The sequence below is a fragment of the Panulirus ornatus genome, chromosome 56 (assembly GCF_036320965.1).
Source record: "Panulirus ornatus isolate Po-2019 chromosome 56, ASM3632096v1, whole genome shotgun sequence".
Taxonomy (NCBI): Eukaryota; Metazoa; Arthropoda; class Malacostraca; order Decapoda; family Palinuridae; genus Panulirus; species Panulirus ornatus.
Genome location: NC_092279.1, coordinates 30,961,733 through 30,986,277, shown reverse-complemented (window position 1 = coordinate 30,986,277; position 24,545 = coordinate 30,961,733). Strand labels below are relative to the sequence as shown.

General features: G+C 43.3%; 1 protein-coding gene across 1 annotated transcript in view; it reads right to left on the bottom strand.

Moving 5' to 3' along the window:
• The window catches only part of LOC139766051 (uncharacterized), a 42,596-nt gene that overhangs the window by 10,016 nt on the left and 8,035 nt on the right, over positions 1-24,545 (bottom strand). Inside the window, exon 3 of the mRNA XM_071694196.1 lies at positions 4,428-4,523. Coding sequence (XP_071550297.1) covers positions 4,428-4,523 — 96 coding nt within the window. The remainder of the gene's footprint in view (positions 1-4,427; positions 4,524-24,545) is intronic.

Sequence of the window (24,545 nt, the reverse complement as noted above, 5' to 3'; positions counted from 1 at the left end):
CAGTCTTGGTATTACTCACATCAAATTTCACCAATGTAAAGCTTAAAAATTTCCATTTTCTAGTGTATAACAATTACTGTGTTTACTATGTTCTTATTGGTGAAAACACAAGCTTATCATACTGAAAACTTAAATGCACAGATTCACAATAACAAATATATTTTTTCTTTTCTTTTGGTCTTTCCTTGGTTTTATGTGAAACACCAATCAATTTTTCATATACTGTAGTTGGTTTCATACAAAAAGAAAGGTTGCTGAAAAATCTAACTGAAAACAAAAAATTACAATCCAGCTCTCTCTTGTGCCAGTAGGTTACAACTAACTCCATGCATGAAAAGGGATAATGTAATAAGTCGGTGTGCAAGGGTGTTCATAATTCTTGAATTGGCTGCCTCTACCTCAAGGCAAAATACATGACCATTAATGCTTGTAATGGTGTCCCATCGATTGTTACCTGATGCTACAGCCTAATTTTTTTTCTTTTCCATACAGTGGTCAGCATATGTGGATATTTCAAGAATTTCTGTATGAGATCTGTGCCCTCAAGTTATGCAATAATTTGAGTTGCAAAATCTGTAGAAGGGAAAGCATATTGGTGATGAAAATTCTTTGGAATCAAATTTATCTTTGAGAAAACACATACAAATACATGACATATCTCTGTTTATTCCAAACAATACTCCTGGAGTACCTCATATATATGCCTGGCAGTAAAGCAACATAGAACAGTGTTTGCAGAGGCTCCTACCTATTGTTCCTACTGACTACTTCCATCTAGTTCACATAAAGAGTGCTAACATATAGAGTACTGTGTGCCATGAATTGAATGTGTAAATTCTTCTGTCTCCTCTTAGTATATGGTCATTTATTTATTATACTTTGTCGCTGTCTCCCACATTAGCGAGGTAGCGCAAGGAAACAGATGAAAGAATGGCCCAACCCACCCGCATACACTTGTATATACATACACGTCCACACACGCACATATACATACCGATACATCTCAACGTATACATATATATACACACACAGACATATACATATAAACACATGTACATAATTCACTATGTCTGCCTTTATTCATTCCCATCGCCATCCCTCCACACATGAAATGAAAACCCCTCCCCCCACATGTGTATGAGGTAGCGCTAGAAAAAGACAACAAAGGCCACATACGTTCACACTCAGTCTCTAGCTGTTATGTATAATGCACCAAAACCACAGCTCCCTTTCCACATCCAGGCCCCACAAAACTTTCCAGGGTTTACCACAGACGCTTCACAAGCCCTGGTTCAATCCATTGACAGCACATCGACCGTGGTATACCACATCGTTCCCATTCATTCTATTCCTTGCACGCCTTTCATCCTCCTGCATGTTCAGGCCCCGATCACTCCATCCTTCCACCTCCAATTTGGTCTCCCACTTCTCGTTCCCTCCACCTGTGACATATATATCCTCTTGGTCAATCTTTCCTCACTCATTCTCTCCATCTGACCAAACCATTTCAAAACACCCTATTCTGCTCTCTCAACCACACTCTTTTTATTACCACACATCTCTCTTACCCTTTCATTATTTACTCGATCAAACCACCTCACACCACATATTGTCCTCAAACATCTCATTTCCAGCACATCCACCCTCCTCCGCACAATTCTATCTATAGCCCACACCTCGCTACCATATAACATGGTTGGAACCACTATTGCTTCAAACATACCCATTTTTGCTTTCCAAGATAATGTTCTCGACTTCTAAACATTTTTCAATGCTCCCAGAACTTTCGTCCACTCTCCCACCCTATGATTCACTTCCAATTCCATGGTTCCATCTGCTGCCAAATCCACTCCCGGATATCTAAAACACTTCACTTCCTTCAGTTTTTCTCCATTCAAACTTACCTCCCAATTGACTTGCCCCTCACCCCTACTGTACCCAATAACCTTGCTCTTATTCACATTTACTCTCAGCTTTCTTCTTTCACACACTTTACCAAACTCAGTCACCAGCTTCTGCAGTTTCTCATATGAATCAGCCACCAACGCTGTATCATCAGCGAACAACAACTGACTCACTTCCCAAGCTCTCTCATCCACAAAAGACTGCATACTTGCCCCTCTTTCCAAAACTCTTGCATTTACCTCCCTAACAACCCCATCCATAAACAAATTAAACAACCATGGAGACATCACGCACCCCTGCCACAAACCAACATTTACTGAGAACCAATCACTTTCCTCTCTTCCTACACGTACACATGCCTTACATCCTCGATAAAAACTTTTCACTGCTTCTAACAACTTACCTCCCACACCATTCTTAATACCTTCCACAGAGCATCTCTATCAACTCTATCATATGCCTTCTCCAGATCCATAAATGCTACATACAAATTCATTTGCTTTTCTAAGTATTTCTCACATACATTCTTCAAAGCAAACACCTGATCCACACATCCTCTACCACTTCTGAAACCACACTGCTCTTCCCCAATCTGATGCTCTGTACATGCCTTCACCCTCTCAATCAATACCCTCCCATATAATTTACCAGGAATACTCAACAAACTTATACCTCTGGAATTTGAGCACTCACTCTTATCTCCTTTGCCTTTGTACAATGGCACTATGCAAGCATTCCACCAGTCCTCAGGCACTTCACCATGAGTCATAAATACATTAAATAACCTTACCAACCAGTCAACAATACAGTCACCCACTTTTTTAATAAATTCCACTGCAATACCATCCAAACCCGCAGTCTTGCCAGCTTTCATCTTCCGCAAAGCTTTTACTACCTCTTCTCTGTTTACCAAATCATTCTCCCTAACCCTCTCACTTTGCACACCACCTCGACCAAAACACCCTATATCTGCCACTCTATCATCAAACACATTCAACACACCTTCAAAATACTCACTCCATCTCCTTCTCACATCACCACTACTTGTTATCACCTCCCCATTAGCCCCCTTCACTGAAGTTCCCATTTGTTTCCATGTCTTACACACTTTATTTACCATCTTCCAAAACATCTTTTTATTCTCCCTAAAATCTAATGATACTCTCTCAACCTAACTCTCATTTGCCCTCTTTTTCACCTCTTGCACCCTTCTCTTGACCTCCTGCCTCTTTCTTTTATACATCTCCCTGCAAAAATCGTCCAAAAGCCTCTCTCTTCTCTTTCACTAATAATCTTACTTCTTCATCCCACCACTCACTACCCTTTCTAATCTGCCCACCTCCCACACCTCTCATGCCACAAGCATCTTTTGAGCAAGCCATCACTGCTTCCCTAAATACATCCCATTCCTCCCCCACTCCCCTTACCTCCTTTGTTCACACCTTTTTCCATTCTGTACTCGGTCTCTCCTGGTACTTCCTCACACAAGTCTCCTTCCCAAGCTCACTTACTCTCACCACTCACTTCACTCCAACACTCTCTTCTTTTCTGAAAACTTCTACAAATCTTCACCTTCGCCTCCACACGAAAATGATCAGACATCCCTCCAGTTGCACCTCTCAGCACATTAACATCCAAAAGTCTCTCTTTCACGCACCTATCAATTAACACGTAATCCAATAATGCTCTCTGGCCATCTCTCCTACTTACATACGTATACTTATGTATATCTCTCCTTTTAAACCAGGTATTCCCAATCACCAGTCCTTTTTCAGCACATAACTCTACAAGCTCTTCATCATTACCATTTATAACACTGAACATCCCATGTACACCAATTATTCCCTCAACTGCCACATTATTCACCTTTGCATTCAAATCACCCATCACTATAACCCGGTCTTGTGCATCAAAACTACTAACACACTCACTCACCTGCTCCCAAAACACTTGCCTCTCATGATCTTTCTTCTCATGCCCAGGTGCATATGCACCAACAATCACCCATCTCTCTCCATCCACTTTCAGTTTTACCCATATCAATCTAGAGTTTACTTTCTTACACTCTATTACATACTCCCACCACTTCTGTTTCAGGAGTAGTGTTACTCCTTCCCTTGCTCTTGTCCTCTCACTAACCCCTGACTTTACTCCCATGACATTCCCAAACCACTCTTCCCCTTTCCCCTTGAGCTTCCTTTTATCTCAGAGCCAAAACATCCAGGTTCTTCTCCTCAAACATACAACCTATCTCTCCTTTTATTCTCATCTTGGTTACATCCGCACACATTTAGACGCCTCAGTCTCAGCCTTCGAGGAGGATGAGCACTCCCAGCATGACTCCTTCTTCTGTTTCCCTGTTTAGAAAAATAAAATACAAGGAGGGGAGGGTTTCTAGCCCCCCACTCCGGTCCCCTTTAGTCGCCTTCTACGACACGTGAGGAATGCGTGGGAAGTATTCTTTCTCCCCTATCCCCAGGTTTAAATATATGGTCATAAACATCAATATTCTTTTACAATACCTGCATGGCACGATGGAGATAATACTTTGCTCTGTCTCTGTATTCTTCTCCCTGCAAATAATAGCTCCAACCCAACAAATACCAAGTGTCCACAACCTGTAAACAGTAACAAAATATGATACTTGTTAGCAAAAATCAATTTAAGAAATTGAACATCAGGGTAACTCAACATACCTGTATAAGTCTTAGATATATTGTCTTATATCTCAGACACCTGTTCCCTCCGGGAACTCCCATCAAGACAGTGGCCACAGCAAAAGTATCCACTTAAACCTGTCCTTACATGCCTCCCTCGCATTCTTCCACCACTTCTCTCCATCCAGTATTCCTACACTCTACTTCCCCATGTCACAGGTGGTCTTACTCTCACTCAAACCTTTATAATTGTATTATCATACACTCTCTTTGTAAACACCCAGTCTTGCCTTCTTTCCTCCTGTCCAAAACACCTCAAAGTACTATGTTTCAACCACTCTATCACTCAAAAATTTATTCCCTTTGCATCTCTGCCATACCACATCTCTTAAACACCTCTTCAATTCTTTCTTCATTCCATCTAGTCATACTACATGCTCCTCTCAAACAGCTCATTTCCACAGCATGGATTCTATGCACCTGGTCATGAGAAGAAAGATCATGAGAGGCAAGTGTTTTGGGAGCAGCTGAGTGAATGTGTTAGCAGCTTTGATGCATGAGACCGGGTTACAGTCATGGGTGATTTGACTACAAAAAGGTGAGTAATGTGGCAGTTCAGGGTATAATTGGTGTACATGGGGTGTTCAGTGCTGTAAATGGAAATGGTGAAGAGCTTATAGATTTGTGTGCTGAAAAAGGACTGGTGATTGGGAATACCTAGTTTAAAAAGAGAGATATACATAAGTATACGTACATAAGTAGGAGAAATGGCCAGAGAGCATTACTGAGAGTTGGGATGAGAGAGTATCATTAAATTTTAGGGAGAATACAAAGATGTTTTGGAAAGAGGTAAATATAGTGCATAAGACAAGAGAACAAATGGGAAAATCATTGAGGAGGGATAATGGGAAGGTAATAACAAGTGGTGGTGAAGTGAGGAGATACAAAGAGTATTTTGAAGGTTTGTTGAATGTGTTTGATGACAAAGTGGCAGATATAGGGTGTTCTGGTCGAGGTGGTGTGCGAGGTGAGGGGGTCAGGTAGAATGGTTTGGTAAACAGAGAAGAGGTAGAGAAAGCTTTGCACATGAAAGCTGGCAAGGTGGTGGGTTTGGATGGTATTGCAGTAGCATTTATTAAAAAAGGGGATAACTGTGTTGTTAAGTAGTTATCAAGAATATTCACTGTATGTACAGTTCAAGGCAGAATGCATGCATAGTGCCACTGTACAAAGGCAAAGGGGCTAAAGGTGAGTGTTCAAATTACAGAGGTATAAGTTTGTTGAGTATTTCTGGGAAATTATATGGGAGGGTACTGATTGAGAGGGTAAAGGCATGTACAGAGCATCAAATTGGGAAAGAGTAGTGTGGTTTCAGAAGTAGTAGAGGATGTGTGGGTCAGGTGTTTGCTTTGAAGAATGTATGTGAGAAATACTTAGAAAAACAGAGGGATTTGTATGTAGCATTTATGGATCTGGAGAAGACATATGATAGAGTTGATAGAGATGCTTTGTGGAAAGTATTAAGAGTTATGGTGTGGGAGGTAAGTTGCTAGAAGCAGTGAAAAGATTTTATCAAGGAGGTAAGGCACGTGTATGAGTAGGAAGAGAGGAAAGTGGCTGACTCCCAGTGAATGTCAGTTTGCGGCACAGGTGTGTGATGTCTCCATGGTTGTTTAATTTGTTAATGGATGAGGTTGTTAGGGAGGTGGATGTAAAAATTTTGGAAACAGGGGTAAGTAAGGAGTCTGTTGTGGTTGAGAGGGCTTGGGAAGTGAGTCAGTTGTTGTTCGCTTAAGATACAGCACAGTTGGCTGATTCGGGTGAGAAACTGCAGAAACTGGTGACTGAGTTTGGTAGTAAGTGAAAGAAGAGTAAATGTGAAAAAGAGCAAGGTTATTAGAATCAGTAGAGTTGAGGGACAAATTGATTGGGAGGTAAGTTTGAATGGAGAAAAACAGGAGGAAGTGAAGTGTTTTAGATATCTAGGAGTGAATTTAGCAGCAGATGGAACCATGGAAGCGGAAGTGAGTCAAAGGGTGGGGGAGGGGGTGAAGGTTCTGAGAGCATTGAAGAATGTGTGAAAGGCGAGAGCATTACCTCGGAGAGCAAAACAATGTTATATGGTTGCGAGGCACAGACAATAGATAAAGTTATGCGGAGGGGGGTGGATGTGTTGGAAATGAGATGTTTGAGGACAATATGTGGTGTGAAGTGGTTTGATCAAGTAAGTAATGAAAGGGTAAGAGAGATGTATGGTAATAAAAAGAGTGGTTGAGAGAGCAGAAGAGGATGTTTTGAAATGGTTTGGTCACACAGAGAGAATGAGTAAGGAAAGATTGACCAAGAGGATATATGTGTCCGAGGTGGAGGGAATGAGAAGAAGTGGGAAACCAAATTGGAGGTGGAAAGATGGAGTGAAAAAGATTTTGACTGATCGGGGCCTGAACATGCAGGAGGGTGAAAGGCGGGCAAGGAATAGAGTGAATTGGATCGATGTGATATACTGGGGTCGACGTGCTGTAAATGGATTGAATCAGGGCATGTGAAGCGTCTGGGGTAAACCATGGAAAGTTCTGTGGGGCCTGGATGTGGAAAGGGAGCTGTGGTTTCGGGCATTATTGCATGACAGCCAGAGAATGAGTGTGAACGAATGGGGCCTTTGTTGTCTTTTCCCAGCGCTACCTCGCACACATGAGGGGAGAGGGGGATGTTATTCCATGTGTGGCGAGGTGGAAATGGGAATGAATAAATTTAGGCAGACAGTGTGAATTGTGTGCATGTGTATATATGTATATGTCTGTGTGTGTATATATATGTGTATACTGAGATGTATGGGTATCTATATTTGCGTGTGGGGACGTGTGTATATATACAAGTGTAAGGGGGTGGGTTGGGCCATTCGTCTGCTTCCTTGCGCTACCTCGCAAACGCGGGAGACAGCGACAAAGCAAAATATAAATATAATATATAAATATATATATATATATATGGTTGTACTTTGTGTAATGAAGACAATTGAGAAACATCATAAGCCAATATTCCAGTTTCATGATAAGAGAAGTGGACCAGGCAGTATGATACAGTGGTTAAATTGATGAAAACTACTATTGACGTTTTTTTTTTTTTTTTTTTTTTTTTTTTATACTTTGTCGCTGTCTCCCGCGTCTGCGAGGTAGCGCAAGGAAACAGACGAAAGAAATGGCCCAACCCCCCCCCCCATACACACGTACATACACACGTCCACACACGCAAATACACATACCTACACAGCCCTCCATGGTTTACCCCAGACGCTTCACATGCCTTGCTTCAATCCACTGACAGCACGTCAACCCTTGTATACCACATGACTCCAATTCACTCTATTTCTTGCCCTCCTTTCACCCTCCTGCATGTTCAGGCCCCGATCACACAAAATCTTTTTCACTCCATCTTTCCACCTCCAATTTGGTCTCCCTCTTCTCCTCGTTCCCACCACCTCCAACACATATATCCTCTTGGTCAATCTCTCCTCACTCATTCTCTCCATGTGCCCAAACCATTTCAAAACACCCTCTTCTGCTCTCTCAACCACGCTCTTTTTATTTCCACACATCTCTCTTACCCTTACGTTACTTACTCGATCAAACCACCTCACACCACACATTGTCCTCAAACATCTCATTTCCAGCACATCCATCCTCCTGCGCACATCTCTATCCATAGCCCACGCCTCGCAACCATACAACATTGTTGGAACCACTATTCCCTCAAACATACCCATTTTTGCTTTCCGAGATAGTGTTCTCGACTTCCACACATTTTTCAAGGCTCCCAAAATTTTCGCCCCCTCCCCCACCCTATGATCCACTTCCGCTTCCATGGTTCCATCCGCTGACAGATCCACTCCCAGATATCTAAAACACTTCACTTCCTCCAGTTTTTCTCCATTCAAACTCACCTCCCAATTGACTTGACCCTCACCCCTACTGTACCTAATAACCTTGCTCTTATTCACATTTACTCTCAACTTTCTTCTTCCACACACTTTACCAAACTCAGTCACCAGCTTCTGCAGTTTCTCACATGAATCCGCCACCAGCGCTGTATCATCAGCGAACAACAACTGACTCACTTCCCAAGCTCTCTCATCCCCAACAGACTTCATACTTGCCCCTCTTTCCAGGACTCTTGCATTTACCTCCCTTACAACCCCATCCATAAACAAATTAAACAACCATGGAGACATCACACACCCCTGCCGCAAACCTACATTCACTGAGAACCAATCACTTTCCTCTCTTCCTACACGTACACATGCCTTACATCCTCGATAAAAACTTTTCACTGCTTCTAACAACTTGCCTCCCACACCATATATTCTTAATACCTTCCACAGAGCATCTCTATCAACTCTATCAACTCTATTGACGTTTGTGTAAATAAATTATACATTTCCCTGTTCCATAGCCTGAGGTTGAACCATTATGTGACATTCATTTTTCATTTCATTTCAAGCTAGAAGTTTCAGTTTTCCAAATTATTTCTTACATTTTTCATATGTTTTTCATATCTTGTGGAGGCTATGGTGAAGCTTTGTATGGGTTTTCAGGAAAGAAGAGTGAATGTTGGGGTGAAGAGGGTGGTGAGAGTAAGTGAGCTTGGGAAGGAGACTTGTGTGAGGAAGTACCAGGAGAGACTGAGTACAGAATGGAAAAAGGTGAGAACAATGGAAGTAAGGGGAGTGGGGGAGGAATGGGATGTATTTAGGGAAGCAGTGATGGAGTGCGCAAAAGATGCTTGTGGCATGAGAAGCGTGGGAGGTGGGTTGATTAGAAAGGGTAGTGAGTGGTGGGTTGATGAAGTAAGATTATTAGTGAAAGAAAAGAGAGAGGCATTTGGACGATTTTTGCAGGGAAAAAAATGCAATTGAGTGGGAGATGTATAAAAGAAAGAGACAGGAGGTCAAGAGAAAGGTGCAAGAGGTGAAAAAGAGGGCAAATGAGAGTTGGGGTGCGAGAGTATCATTAAATTTTAGGGAGAATAAAAAGATGTTCTGGAAGGAGGTAAATAAAGTACGTAAGACAAGGGAGAAAATGGGAACTTCAGTGAAGGGCGAAAATGGGGAGGTGATAACAAGTAGTGGTGATGTGAGAAGGAGATGGAGTGAGTATTTTGAATGTTTGTTGAATGTGTTTGATGATAGAGTGGCAGATATAGGGTGTTTTGGTCGAGGTGGTGTGCAAAGTGAGAGGGTTAGGGAGAATGATTTGGTAAACAGAGAAGAGGTAGTAAAAGCTTTGCGGAAGATGAAAGCCGGCAAGGCAGCAGGTTTGGATGGTATTGCAGTGGAATCTATTAAAAAAGGGGGTGACTGTATTGTTGACTGGTTGGTAAGGTTATTTAATGTATGTATGACTCATGGTGAGGTGCCTGAGGATTGGCGGAATGCGTGCATAGTGCCATTGTACAAAGGCAAAGGGGATAAGAGTGAGTGCTCAAATTACAGAGGTATAAGTTTGCTGAGTATTCCTGGTAAATTATATGGGAGGGTATTGATTGAGAGGGTGAAGGCATGTACAGGGCATCAGATTGGGGAAGAGCAGTGTGGTTTCAGAAGTGGTAGAAAATGTGTGGATCAGGTGTTTGCTTTGAAGAATGTATGTGAGAAATACTTAGAAAAGCAAATGGATTTGTATGTAGCATTTATGGATCTGGAGAAGGCATATGATAGAGTTGATAGAGATGCTCTGTGGAAGGTATAAAGAATATATGGTGTGGGTGGCAAGTTGTTAGAAGCAGTGAAAAGTTTTTATCGAAGATGTAAGGCATGTGTACGTACAGGAAGAGAGGAAAGTGATTGGTTCTCAGTGAATGTAGGTTTGCGGCAGGGGTGTGCGATGTCTCCATGGTTGTTTAATTTGTTTATGGATGGGGTTGTTAGGGAGGTGCATGCAAGAGTTTTGGAAAGAGGGGCAAGAATGAAGTCTGTTGTGGATGAGAGAGCTTGGGAAGTGAGTCAGTTGTTGTTCGCTGATAATACAGCACTGGTGGCTAATTCATGTGAGAAACTGCAGAAGCTGGTGACTGAGTTTGGTAAAGTGTGTGAAAGAAGAAAGTTAACAGTAAATGTGAATAAGAGCAAGGTTATTAGGTACAGTAGGGTTGAGGGTCAAGTCAATTGGGAGGTAAGTTTGAATGGAGAAAAACTGGAGGAAGTAAAGTGTTTTAGATATCTGGGAGTGGATCTGGCAGTGGATGGAACCATGGAAGCGGAAGTGAATCATAAGGTGGGGGAGGGGGCGAAAATCCTGGGAGCCTTGAAGAATGTGTGGAAGTCGAGAACATTATCTCGGAAAGCAAAAATGGGTATGTTTGAAGGAATAGTGGTTCCCACAATGTTGTATGGTTGCGAGGCGTGGGCTATGGATAGAGTTGTGCGCAGGAGGGTGGATGTGCTGGAAATGAGATGTTTGAGGACAATGAGTGGTGTGAGGTAGTTTGATCTAGTAAGTAATGTAAGGATAAGAGAGATGTGTGGAAATAAAAAGAGCGTGGTTGAGAGAGCAGAAGAGGGTGTTTTGAAATGGTTTGGGCATATGGAGAGAATGAGTGAGGAAAGATTGACCAAGAGGATATATGTGTCCGAGGTGGAGGGAACGAGGAGAAGTGGGAGACCAAATTGGAGGTGGAAAGATGGAGTGAAAAAGATTTTGAGTGATCGGGGCCTGAACATGCAAGAGGGTGAAAGGTGGGCAAGGAATAGAGTGAATTGGATCGATGTGGTATACCAGGGTTGACGTGCTGTCAGTGGATTGAATCAGGGCATATGAAGCGTCTGGGGTAAACCATGGAAAGCTGTGTGGGGCCTGGATGTGGAAAGGGAGCTGTGGTTTCGGGCATTATTGCATGACAGCTAGAGACTGAGTGTGAACGAATGAGGCCTTTGTTGTCTTTTCCTAGCGCTACCCCGCACACATGACGGGGGAGGGGGATCGTATTCCATGTGTGGCGAGGTGGCGATGGGAATGAATAAAGGCAGACAGTGTGAATTGTGTGCATGGGTATATATGTATGTGTCTGTGTGTGTATATATATGTGTACATTGAGATGTATAGGTATGTATATTTGCGTGTGTGGACGTGTGTGTATATACATGTGTATGGGGGTGGGTTGGGCCATTTCTTTCGTCTGTTTCCTTACGCTACCTCGCAAACGCGGGAGACAGCGACAAAGCAGAATAAAAAAAAAAAAATATTTGGTTTTTTTTGCTTTGTCGCTGTCTCCCACGTTTGCGAGGTAGCGCAAGGAAACACACGAAAGAAATGGCCCAACCCACCCCCATACACATGTATATACACACACGTCCACACACGCAAATGTTCATACCTATACATCTCAATGTACACATATATATACACACACAGACACATACATATATACCCATGCACACAATTCACACTGTCTGCCTTTATTCATTCCCATCGCCACCTCGCCACACATGGAGTACCATCCCCCTCCTCCCTAATGTATGCGGGGTAGCGCTAGGAAAAGACAACAAAGGCCTGTTCGTTCACACTCAGTCTCTAGCTGTCATGCACTAATGCCCAAAACCACAGCTCCCTTTCCACATCCAGGCCCCACACAGCTTTCCATGGTTTACCCAAGACGCTTCACTTGCCCTGATTCAATCCACTGACAGCACGTCAACCCCGGTATACCACATCGATCCAATTCACTCTATTCCTTGCCCTCCTTTCACCCTCCTGCATGTTCAGGCCCCGATCACTCAAAATCTTTTTCACTCCATCTTTCCACCTCCAATTTGGTCTCCCACTTCTCCTCGTTCCCTCCATCTCCGACACATATATCCTCTTGGTCAATCTTTCCTCACTCATTCTCTCCATGTGCCCAAACCATTTCAAAACACCCTCTTCTGCTCTCTCAACTACGCTCTTTTTCTTTCCACACATCTCTCTTACCCTTACATTACTTACTCGATCAAACCACCTCACACCACACATTGTCCTCAAACATCTAATTTCCAGCACATCCATCCTCCTGCACACAACTCTATCCATAGCCCACGCCTCGCAACCATACAATATTGTTGGAACCACTATTCCTTCAAACATACCCATTTTTGCTTTCCGAGATAATGTTCTCGACTTCCACACATTCTTCAAGGCTCCCAGGATTTTCGCCCCCTCCCCCACCCTATGATTCACTTCCGCTTCCATGGTTCCATCCACTGCCAGATCCACTCCCAGATATCTAAAACACTTTACTTCCTCCAGTTTTTCTCCATTCAAACTTACCTCCCAAGTGACTTGACCCTCAACCCTACTGTACCTAATAACCTTGCTCTTATTCACATTTACTCTTAACTTACTTCTTTCACACACTTTACCAAACTCAGTCACCAGCTTCTGCAGTTTCTCACATGAATCAGCCACCAGCGCTGTATCATCAGCGAACAACAACTGACTCACTTCCCAAGCTCTCTCATCCACAACAGACTTCATTCTTGCCCCTATCCCGGGGGATAGGGGATTAAGAGTACTTCCCACGTATTCCCTGCGTGTCGTAGAAGGCGACTGAAAGGGGAGGGAGCGGGTGGCTGGAAATCCTCCCCTCTCGTTTTTTTTTTTTTAATTTTCCAAAAGGAACAGAGGGGGCCAGGTGAGGATATTCCAAAAAAGGCCCAGTCCTCTGTTCTTAACGCTACCTCGCTAACACGGAAAATGGCGAATAGTTTAAAAGAAAGAAAGAAAGGTATATATATATATATATATATATATATATATATATATATATATATATATATATATATTTTTTTTTCCGGTCCCCCGCGTTTGTGAGGTAGCGCAAGGAAACAGACGAAAGAAATGGCCCAACCCACCCCCATACACATGTATATACATACGTCCACACAAGCAAAATATACATACCTACACAGCTTTCCATGGTTTACCCCAGACGCTTCACATGCCCCAATTCAATCCACTGACAGCACGTCAACCCCGGTATACCACATCGCTCCAATTCACTCTATTCCTTGCCCTCCTTTCACCCTCCTGCATGTTCAGGCCCCGATCACACAAAATCTTTTTCACTCCATCTTTCCACCTCCAATTTGGTCTCCCTCTTCTCCTCGTTCCCTCCACCTCCGACACATATATCCTCTTGGTCAATCTTTCCTCACTCATTCTCTCCATGTGACCAAACCATTTCAAAACACCCTCTTCTGCTCTCTCAACCACACTCTTTATTTCCACACATCTCTCTCACCCTTACATTACTTACTCGATCAAACCACCCCACACCACATATTGTCCTCAAACATCTCATTTCCAGCACATCCACCCTCCTGCACACAACTCTATCCATAGCCCATGCCTCGCAACCATACAACATTGTTGGAACCACTATTCCTTCAAACATACCCATTTTTGCTTTCCGAGATAATGTTCTCGACTTCCAAACATTCTTCAAGGCTCCCAGAATTTTCGCCCCCTCCCCCACCCTATGATTCACTTCCGCTTCCATGGTTCCATCCGCTGCCAGATCCACTCCCAGATATCTAAAACACTTCACTTCCTCCAGCTTTTCTCCATTCAAACTTACCTCCCAATTGACTTGACCCTCAACCCTACTGTACCTAATAACCTTGCTCTTATTCACATTTACTCTTAACTTCCTTCTTTCACACACTTTACCAAACTCAGTCATCAGCTTCTGCAGTTTCTTACATGAATCAGCCACCAGCGCTGTATCATCAGCGAACAACAACTGACTCACTTCCCAAGCTCTCTCATCCACAACAGACTTCATACTTGCCCCTCTTTCCAAAAACTCTTGCATTCACCTCCCTAACAACCCCATCCATAAACAAATTAAACAACCATGGAGACATCACACACCCCTGCCGCAAACCTACATTCACTGAGAACCAATCACTTTCCTCTCTTCCTACACGTACACATGCCTTACATCCTCGATAAAAACTTTTCACTGCTTCTAACAACTTGCCTCCCACACCATATATTCTTAATACTTTCCACAAAGCATCTCTATCATATGCCTTCTCCAGATCCATAAATGCTACATACAAATCCATTTGTTTTTCTTAGTATTTCTCACATACATTCTTCAAAGCAAACACCTGATCCACACATCCTCTACCACTCCTGAAACCACACTGCTCTTCCCCAATCTGATGCTCTGTACATGCCTTCACCCTCTCAATCAATACCCTCCCATATAATTTACCAGGAATACTCAACAAACTTATACCCCTGTAATTTGAGCACTCACTCTTATCCCCTTTGCCTTTGTACAATGGCACTATGCAAGCATTCCGCCAATCCTCAGTCACCTCACCATGAATCATACGTACGTTAAATAACCTTACCAACCAGTCAACAATACAGTCTCCCCTTTTTTAATAAATTCCACTGCAATGCCATCCAAACCTGCTGCTATGCCGGCTTTCATCTTCCGTAAAGCTTTTACTACCTCTTCTCTCTTTACCAAATCATTTACCCTAACCCTTTCACTTTGCACACCACCTCGACCAAGACACCCTATATCTGCCACTCTATCATCAAACACATTCAACAAACCTTCAAAATACTCACTCCATCTCCTTCTCACATCACCACTACTCGTTATCATCTCCCCATTAGCCCCCTTCACTGAAGTTCCCATTTGCTCCCTTGTCTTACGCACTTTATTTACCTCCTTCCAAAATATCTTTTTATTCTCCCTGAAATTTAATGATACTCTCTCACCCCAACTCTAATTCGCCCTCTTTTTCACCTCTTGCACCTTTCTATTGGCCTCCTGCCTCTCTCTTTTATACCTCTCCCACTCATCTGCATTTTTGTCCCTGGAAAAATCATTCAAATGCCTCTCTCTTCTCTTTCACTAATAATCTTACTTCTTCATTCCACCCCTCACTACCTTTTCTAATCAACCCACCTCCCATGCTTCTCATGCCACAAGCATCTTTTGCGCAAGCCATCACTGCTTCCCTAAATACATCCCATTCCTCCCCCACTCCCCTTACCTCCTTTGTTCTCACCTTTTTCCATTCTGTACTCAGTCTCTCCTGGTACTTCCTCACACAAGTCTCCTTCCCAAGCTCACTTACTCTCACCACTCTCTTCACCCCAACATTCTCTCTTCTTTTCTGAAAACCCCCACAAATCTTCACCTTTGCTTCCACAAGATAATGATCAGACATCCCTCCAGTTGCACCTCTCAGCACATTAACATCCAAAAGTCTCTCTTTCGTGTGCCTACCAATTAACACGTAATCCAATAACGCTCTCTGGCCATCTCTCCTACCATATATATATATATATATATATATATATATATATACATATATATATTTTTTTTTTCTTGCTTTGTCGCTGTCTCCCGCATTTGCGAGGTAGCGTAGCGATATTTTTTTTTTTCTTTTTTTTTATACTTTGTCGCTGTCTCCCGCGTTTGCGAGGTAGCGCAAGGAAACAGACGAAAGAAATGGCCCAACCCCCCCCCCATACACATGTATATAAATACGTCCACACACGCAAATATACATACCTACACAGCCTTCCATGGTTTTCCCCAGACGCTTCACATGCCCTGATTCAATCCACTGACAGCACGTCAACCCCGGTATACCACATCGCTCCAATTCACTCTATTCCTTGCCCTCCTTTCACCCTCCTGCATGTTCAGGCCCCGATCACACAAAATCTTTTTCACTCCATCTTTCCACCTCCAATTTGGTCTCCCTCTTCTCCTCGTTCCCTCCACCTCCGACACATATATCCTCTTGGTCAATCTTTCCTCACTCATTCTCTCCATGTGCCCAAACCACTTCAAAACACCCTCCTCTGCTCTCTCAACCACGCTCTTTTTATTTCCACACATTTCTCTTACCCTTACGTTACTCACTCGATCAAACCACCTCACACCACACATTGTCCTCAAACATCTCATTTCCAGCACATCCATCCTCCTGCGCACAACTCTATCCATAGCCCACGCCTCGCAACCATACAACATTGTTGGAACCACTATTCCTTCAAACATACCCATTTTTGCTTTCCGAGATAATGTTCTCGACTTCCACACATTCTTCGAGGCCCCCAGAATTTTCGCCCCCTCCCCCACCCTATGATCCACTTCCACTTCCATGGTTTCATCCGCTGCCAGATCCACTCCCAGATATCTAAAACACTTCACTTCCTCCAGTTTTTCTCCATTCAAACTCACCTCCCAATTGACTTGACCCTCAACCCTACTGTACCTAATAACCTTGCTCTTATTCACATTTACTCTTAACTTTCTTCTTCCACACACTTTACCAAACTCAGTCACCAGCTTCTGCAGTTTCTCACATGAATCAGCCACCAGCGCTGTATCATCAGCGAACAACAACTGACTCACTTCCCAAGCTCTCTCATCCCCAACAGACTTCATACTTGCCCCTCTTTCCAAAACTCTTGCATTTACCTCCCTAACAACCCCATCCATAAACAAATTAAACAACCATGGAGACATCACACACCCCTGCCGCAAACCTACATTCACTGAGAACCAATCACTTTCCTCTCTTCCTACACGTACACATGCCTTACATCCTCGATAAAAACTTTTCACTGCTTCTAACAACTTGCCTCCCACACCATATATTCTTAATACCTTCCACAGAGCATCTCTATCAACTCTATCATATGCCTTCTCCAGATCCATAAATGCTACATACAAATCCATTTGCTTTTCTAAGTATTTCTCACATACATTCTTCAAAGCAAACACCTGATCCACACATCCTCTACCACTTCTGAAACCACACTGCTCTTCCCCAATCTGATGCTCTGTACATGTCTTCACCCTCTCAATCAATACCCTCCCATATAATTTACCAGGAATACTCAACAAACTTATACCTCTGTAATTTGAGCACTCACTCTTATCCCCTTTGCCTTTGTACAATGGCACTATGCACGCATTCCGCCAATCCTCAGGCACCTCACCATGAGTCATACATACATTAAATAACCTTACCAACCACTCAACAATACAGTCACCCCCTTTTTTAATAAATTCCACTGCAATATCATCCAAACCTGCTGCCTTGCCAGCTTTCATCTTCCGCAAAGCTTTCACTACCTCTTCTCTGTTTACCAAATCATTTTCCCTAACCCTCTCACTTTGCACACCACCTCGACCAAAACACCCTATATCTGCCACTCTATCATCAAACACATTCAACAAACCTTCAAAATACTCACTCCATCTCCTTCTCACATCACCACTACTTGTTATCACCTCCCCATTTGCGCCCTTCACTGAAGTTCCCATTTGCTCCCTTGTCTTACGCACTTTATTTACCTCCTTCCAGAACATCTTTTTATTCTCCCTAAAATTTAATGATACTCTCTCACCCCAACTCTCATTTGCCCTTTTTTTCACCTCTTGCACCTTTCTCTTGACCTCCTGTCTCTTTCTTTTATACATCTCCCACTCAATTGCATTTTTTCCCTGCAAAAATCGCCCAAATGCCTCTCTCTTCTCTTTCACTAATACTCTTACTTCTTCATCCCACCACTCACTACCCTTTCTAATCAACCCACCTCCCACTCTTCTCATGCCACAAGCATCTTTTGCGCAATCCATCACTGATTCCCTAAATACATCCCATTCCTCCCCCACTCCCCTTGCTTCCATTGTTCTCACCTTTTTCCATTCTGTACTCAGTCTCTCCTGGTACTTCCTCACACAGGTCTCCTTCTCAAGCTCACTTACTCTCACCACCCTCTTCACCCCAACATTCACTCTTCTTTTCTGAAAACCCATACAGATCTTCACCTTAGCCTCCACAAGATAATGATCAGACATCCCTCCAGTTGCACCTCTCAGCACATTAACATCCAAAAGTCTCTCTTTCGCACGCCTGTCAATTAACACGTAATCCAATAACGCTCTCTGGCCATCTCTCCTACTTACATAAGTATACTTATGTATATCTCGCTTTTTAAACCAGGTATTCCCAATCATCAGTCCTTTTTCAGCACATAAATCTACAAGCTCTTCACCATTTCCATTTACAACACTGAACACCCCATGTATACCAATTATTCCCTCAACTGCCACATTACTCACCTTTGCATTCAAATCACCCATCACTATAACCCGGTCTCGTGCATCAAAACCACTAACACACTCATTCAGCTGCTCCCAAAACACTTGCGATATTTTTTTTTTTTTTTTTTTTCATACTATTCGCCATTTCCCGCGATAGCGAGGTAGCGTTAAGAACAGAGGACTGGGCCTTTGAGGGAATACCCTCACCTGGCCCCCTTCTCTGTTCCATCTTTTGAAAAAAAAAAAAAAAAAAAAAAAAAAAAAAAAAAAACGAGAGGGGAGGATTTCCAGCCCCCCCGCTCCCTTCCCTTTTAGTCGCCTTCTACGACACGCAGGGAATACGTGGGAAGTATTCTTTCTCCCCTATCCCCAGGGATATATATATATATATATATATATATATATATATATATATATATATATATATATATATATATATATATATATATATAATGATATATATTATCCCTGGGGATAGGGGTGAAAGAATACTTCCCACGTATTCCTCGCGTGTCGTAGAAAGCGACTAGAGGGGACGGGAGCGGGGGGCCGGAAATCCTCCCCTCCTTGTATTAACTTTCTAAAATGGGAAACAGAAGAAGGAGTCACGCGGGGAGTGATCATCCTCCTCGAAGGCTCAGAGTGGGGTGCCTAAATGTGTGTGGATGTAACCAAGATGTGAAAAAAGGAGAGATAGGTAGTATGTTTGAGGAAAGGAACCTGGATGTTTTGGCTCTGAGTGAAACGAAGCTCAAGGGTAAAGGGGAAGAGTGGTTTGGAAATGTCTGGGGAGTGAAGTCAGGGGTTAGTGAGAGGACAAGAGCAAGGGAAGGAGTAGCAATACTCCTTAAACAGGAGTTGTGGGAGTATGTGATAGAATGTAAGAAAGTAAATTCTCGATTAATATGGGTAAAATTGAAAGTTGATGGAGAGAGGTGGGTGATTATTGGTGCATATGCACCTGGGCATGAGAAGAAAGATCATGAGAGGCAAGTGTTTTGGGAGCAGCTGAATGAGTGTGTTAGCGGTTTTGATGCACGAGACCGGGTTATAGTGATGGGTGATTTGAATGCAAAGGTGAGTAATGTGGCAGTTGAGGGAATAATTGGTATGCATGGGGTGTTCAGTGTTGTAAATGGAAATGGTGAAGAGCTTGTAGATTTATGTGCTGAAAAAGGACTGATGATTGGGAATACCTGGTTTAAAAAGCGAGATATACATAAGTATACTTATGTAAGTAGGAGAGATGGCCAGAGAGCGTTATTGGATTACGTGTTAATTGACAGGCGTGCGAAAGAGAGACTTTTGGATGTTAATGTGCTGAGAGGTGCAACTGGAGGGTTGTCTGATCATTATCTTGTGGAGGCTAAGGTGAAGATTAGTATGGGTTTTCAGAAAAGAGGAGTGAATGTTGGGGTGAAGGTGGTGAGAATAAGTGAGCTTGGGAAGGAGACCTGTGTGGGGAAGTACCAGGAGAGACTGTGTACAGAATGGAAAAAGGTGAGAACAATGGAAGTAAGGGGAGTGGGGGAGGAATGGGATGTATTTAGGGAATCAGTGATGGATTGCGCAAAAGATGCTTGTGGCATGAGAAGAGTGGGAGGTGGGCTGTTTAGAAAGGGTAGTGAGTGGTGGGATGAAGAAGTAAGAGTATTAGTGAAAGAGAAGAGAGAGGCATTTGGACGATTTTTGCAGGGAAAAAATGCAATTGAGTGGGAGAAGTATAAAAGAAAGAGACAGGAGGTCAAGAGAAAGGTGCAAGAGGTGAAAAAAAGGGCAAATGAGAGTTGGGGTAAGAGACTATCAGTAAATTTTAGGGAGAATAAAAAGATGTTCTGGAAGGAGGTAAATAGGGTGCGTAAGACAAGGGAGCAAATGGGAACTTCAGTGAAGGGCGTAAATGGGGAGGTGATAACAAGTAGTGGTGATGTGAGAAGGAGATGGAATGAGTATTTTGAAGGTTTGTTGAATGTGTCTGATGACAGAGTGGCAGATATAGGGTGTTTTGGTCGAGGTGGTGTGCAAAGTGAGAGGGTTAGGGAAAATGATTTGGTAAACAGAGAAGAGGTAGTAAAAGCTTTGCGGAAGATGAAAGCCGGCAAGGCAGCAGGTTTGGATGGTATTGCAGTGGAATTTATTAAAAAAGGGGGTGACTGTATTGTTGACTGGTTGGTAAGGTTATTTAATGTATGTATGACTCATGGTGAGGTGACTGAGGATTGGCGGAATGCGTGCATAGTGCCATTGTACAAAGGCAAAGGGGATAAGAGTGAGTGCTCAAATTACAGAGGTATAAGTTTGTTGAGTATTCCTGGTAAATTATATGGGAGGGTATTGATTGAGAGGGTGAAGGCATGTACAGAGCATCAGATTGGGGAAGAGCAGTGCGGTTTCAGAAGTGGTAGAGGATGTGTGGATCAGGTGTTTGCTTTGAAGAATGTATGTGAGAAATACTTAGAAAAGCAAATGGATTTGTATGTAGCATTTATGGATCTGGAGAAGGCATATGATAGAGTTGATAAAGATGCTCTGTGGAAGGTATTAAGAATATATGGTGTGGGAGGCAAGTTGTTAGAAGCAGTGAAAAGTTTTTATCGAGGATGTAAGGCATGTGTACGTGTAGGAAGAGAGGAAAGTGATTGGTTCTCAGTGAATGTAGGTTTGCGGCAGGGGTGTGTGATGTCTCCATGGTTGTTTAATTTGTTTATGGATGGGGTTGTTAGGGAGGTGAATGCAAGAGTCCTGGAAAGAGGGGCAAGTATGAAGTCTGTTGGGGATGAGAGAGCCTGGGAAGTGAGTCAGTTGTTGTTCGCTGATGATACAGCGCTGGTGGCTGATTCATGTGAGAAACTGCAGAAGCTGGTGACTGAGTTTGGTAAAGTGTGTGGAAGAAGAAAGTTAAGAGTAAATGTGAATAAGAGCAAGGTTATTAGGTACAGTAGGGTTGAGGGTCAAGTCAATTGGGAGGTAAGTTTGAATGGAGAAAAACTGGAGGAAGTGAAGTGTTTTAGATATCTGGGAGTGGATCTGTCAGCGGATGGAACCATGGAAGCGGAAGTGGATCATAGGGTGGGGGAGGGGGCGAAAATTTTGGGAGCCTTGAAAAATGTGTGGAAGTCGAGAACATTATTTTGGAAAGCAAAAATGGGTATGTTTGAAGGAATAGTGGTTCCAACAATGTTGTATGGTTGCGAGGCGTGGGCTATGGATAGAGTTGTGCGCAGGAGGATGGATGTGCTGGAAATGAGATGTTTGAGGACAATGTGTGGTGTGAGGTGGTTTGATCGAGTAAGTAACGTAAGGGTAAGAGAGATGTGTGGAAATAAAAAGAGCGTGGTTGAGAGAGCAGAAGAGGGTGTTTTGAAATGGTTTGGGCACATGGAGAGAATGAGTGAGGAAAGATTGACCAAGAGGATATATGTGTCGGAGGTGGAGGGAACGAGGAGAAGTGGGAGACCAAATTGGAGGTGGAAAGATGGAGTGAAAAAGATTTTGTGTGATCGGGGCCTGAACATGCAGGAGGGTGTAAGGAGGGCAAGGAATAGAGTGAATTGGAGCGATGTGGTATACAGGGGTTGACGTGCTGTCAGTGGAGTGAATCAAGGCATGTGAGGCGTCTGGGGTGGACCATGGAAAGCTGTGTAGGTATGTATACACGTGTGTGGACATGTGTATGTACATGTGTATGGGGGGGGGGGTTGGGCCATTTCTTTCGTCTGTTTCCTTGCGCTACCTCGCAGACGCGGGAGACAGCGACAAAGTATAAAAAAAAAAAAAAAAAAAAAAAAAAAAAAAAAAATATATATATATATCTTTTTTTTTTTGCTTTGTCGCTGTCTACCGCGTTTGCGAGGTAGCGCAAGGAAAGAGATGAAAGAAATGGCCCAACCCACCCCCATACACATGTATATACATACACGTCCACACACACAAATATACATACTTACACAGCTTTCCATGGTTTACCTCAGACATTTCAAATGCCCTGATTCAATCCACTGACAGCATGTCAACCCCGGTATACCACATCGATCCAATTCACTCTATTCCTTGCCCTCCTTTCACCCTCCTGCATGTTCAGGCCCCTATCACACAAAATCTTTTTCACTCCATCTTTCCACCTCCAGTTTGGTCTCCCACTTCTCCTCGTTCCCTCCACCTCCAACACATATATCCTCTTGGTCAATCTTTCCTCATTCATTCTCTCCATGTGCCCAAACCATTTCAAAACACCCTCTTCTGCTCTCTCAACCACACTCTTTTTATTTCCACACATCTCTCTCACCCTTACATTACTTACTCGATCAAACCACCTCACACCACACATTGTCCTCAAACATCTCATTTCCAGCACATCCACCCTCCTGCACACAACTCTATCCATAGCCCACGCCTCGCAACCATACAAAATTGTTGAAACCACTATTCCTTCAAACATACCCATTTTTGCTTTCCGAGATAATGTTCTCGACTTCCACACATTCTTCAAGGCTCCCAGGATTTTCGCCCCCTCCCCCACCCTATGATCCACTTCCGCTTCCATGGTTCCATCCGCTGCCAGATCCACTCCCAGATATCTAAATTACTTTACTTCCTCCAGTTTTTCTCCATTCAAACTTACCTCCCAATTGACGCACTGGTGGCTGATTCATGTGAGAAACTGCAGAAGCTGGTGACTGAGTTTGGTAAAGTGTGTGAAAGAAGAAAGTTAAGAGTAAATGTGAATAAGAGCAAGGTTATTAGGTACAGTAGGGTTGAGGGTCAAGTCAATTGGGAGGTAAGTTTGAATGAAGAAAAACTGGAGGAAGTAAAGTGTTTTAGATATCTGGGAGTGGATCTGGCAGCGGATGGAACCATGGAAGTGGAAGTGGATCATAGGGTGGAGGAGGGGGCGAAAATCCTGGGAGCCTTGAAGAATGTGTGGAAGTCGAGAACATTATCTCGGAAAGCAAAAATGGGTATGTTTGAAGGAATAGTGGTTCCAACAATGTTGTATGGTTGCGAGGCGTAGGCTATGGATAGAGTTGTGCGCAGGAGGATGGATGTGCTGGAAATGAGATGTTTGAGGACAATGTGTGGTGTGAGGTGGTTTGATCGAGTAAGTAACGTAAGGGTAAGAGAGATGTGTGGAAATAAAAAGAGCGTGGTTGAGAGAGCAGAAGAGGGTGTTTTGAAATGGTTTGGGCACATGGAGAGAATGAGTGAGGAAAGATTGACCAAGAGGATATATGTGTCAGAGGTGGAGGGAACGAGAAGTGGGAGACCAAATTGGAGGTGGAAAGATGGAGTGAAAAAGATTTTGTGTGATCGGGGCCTGAACATGCAGGAGGGTGAAAGGCGGGCAAGGAATAGAGTGCATTGGATCGATGTGGTATACCGGGGTTGACGTGCTGTCAGTGGATTGAATCAGGGCATGTGAAGCGACTGGGGTAAACCATGGAAAGCTGTGTAGGTATGTATATTTGCGTGTGTGGACGTATGTGCATACACGTGTATGGGGGTGGGTTGGGCCATTTCTTTCGTCTGTTTCCTTGCGCTACCTCGCAAACGCGGGAAACAGCGACAAAGCAAAAAAAAAAAAAATATATGGAAAGTTTTGTAGGGCCTGGATGTGGAGGGGGGGCTGTGGTTTCAGTGCATTATTACATGGAAGCTGGAGGCTGAGTGTGGACGAATGTGGCCTTTGTTGTCTTTTCCTAGCGCTGCCTCGCGCACATGAGGGGGGAGGGGGTTGTTATTTCATGTGTGGCGGGGTGGCGATGGGAATGAATAAAGGCATACAGTATGAATTATGTACATGTGTATATATGTATATGTCTGTGTGTGAATATGTAGGTATACGTTGAGATGTATAGG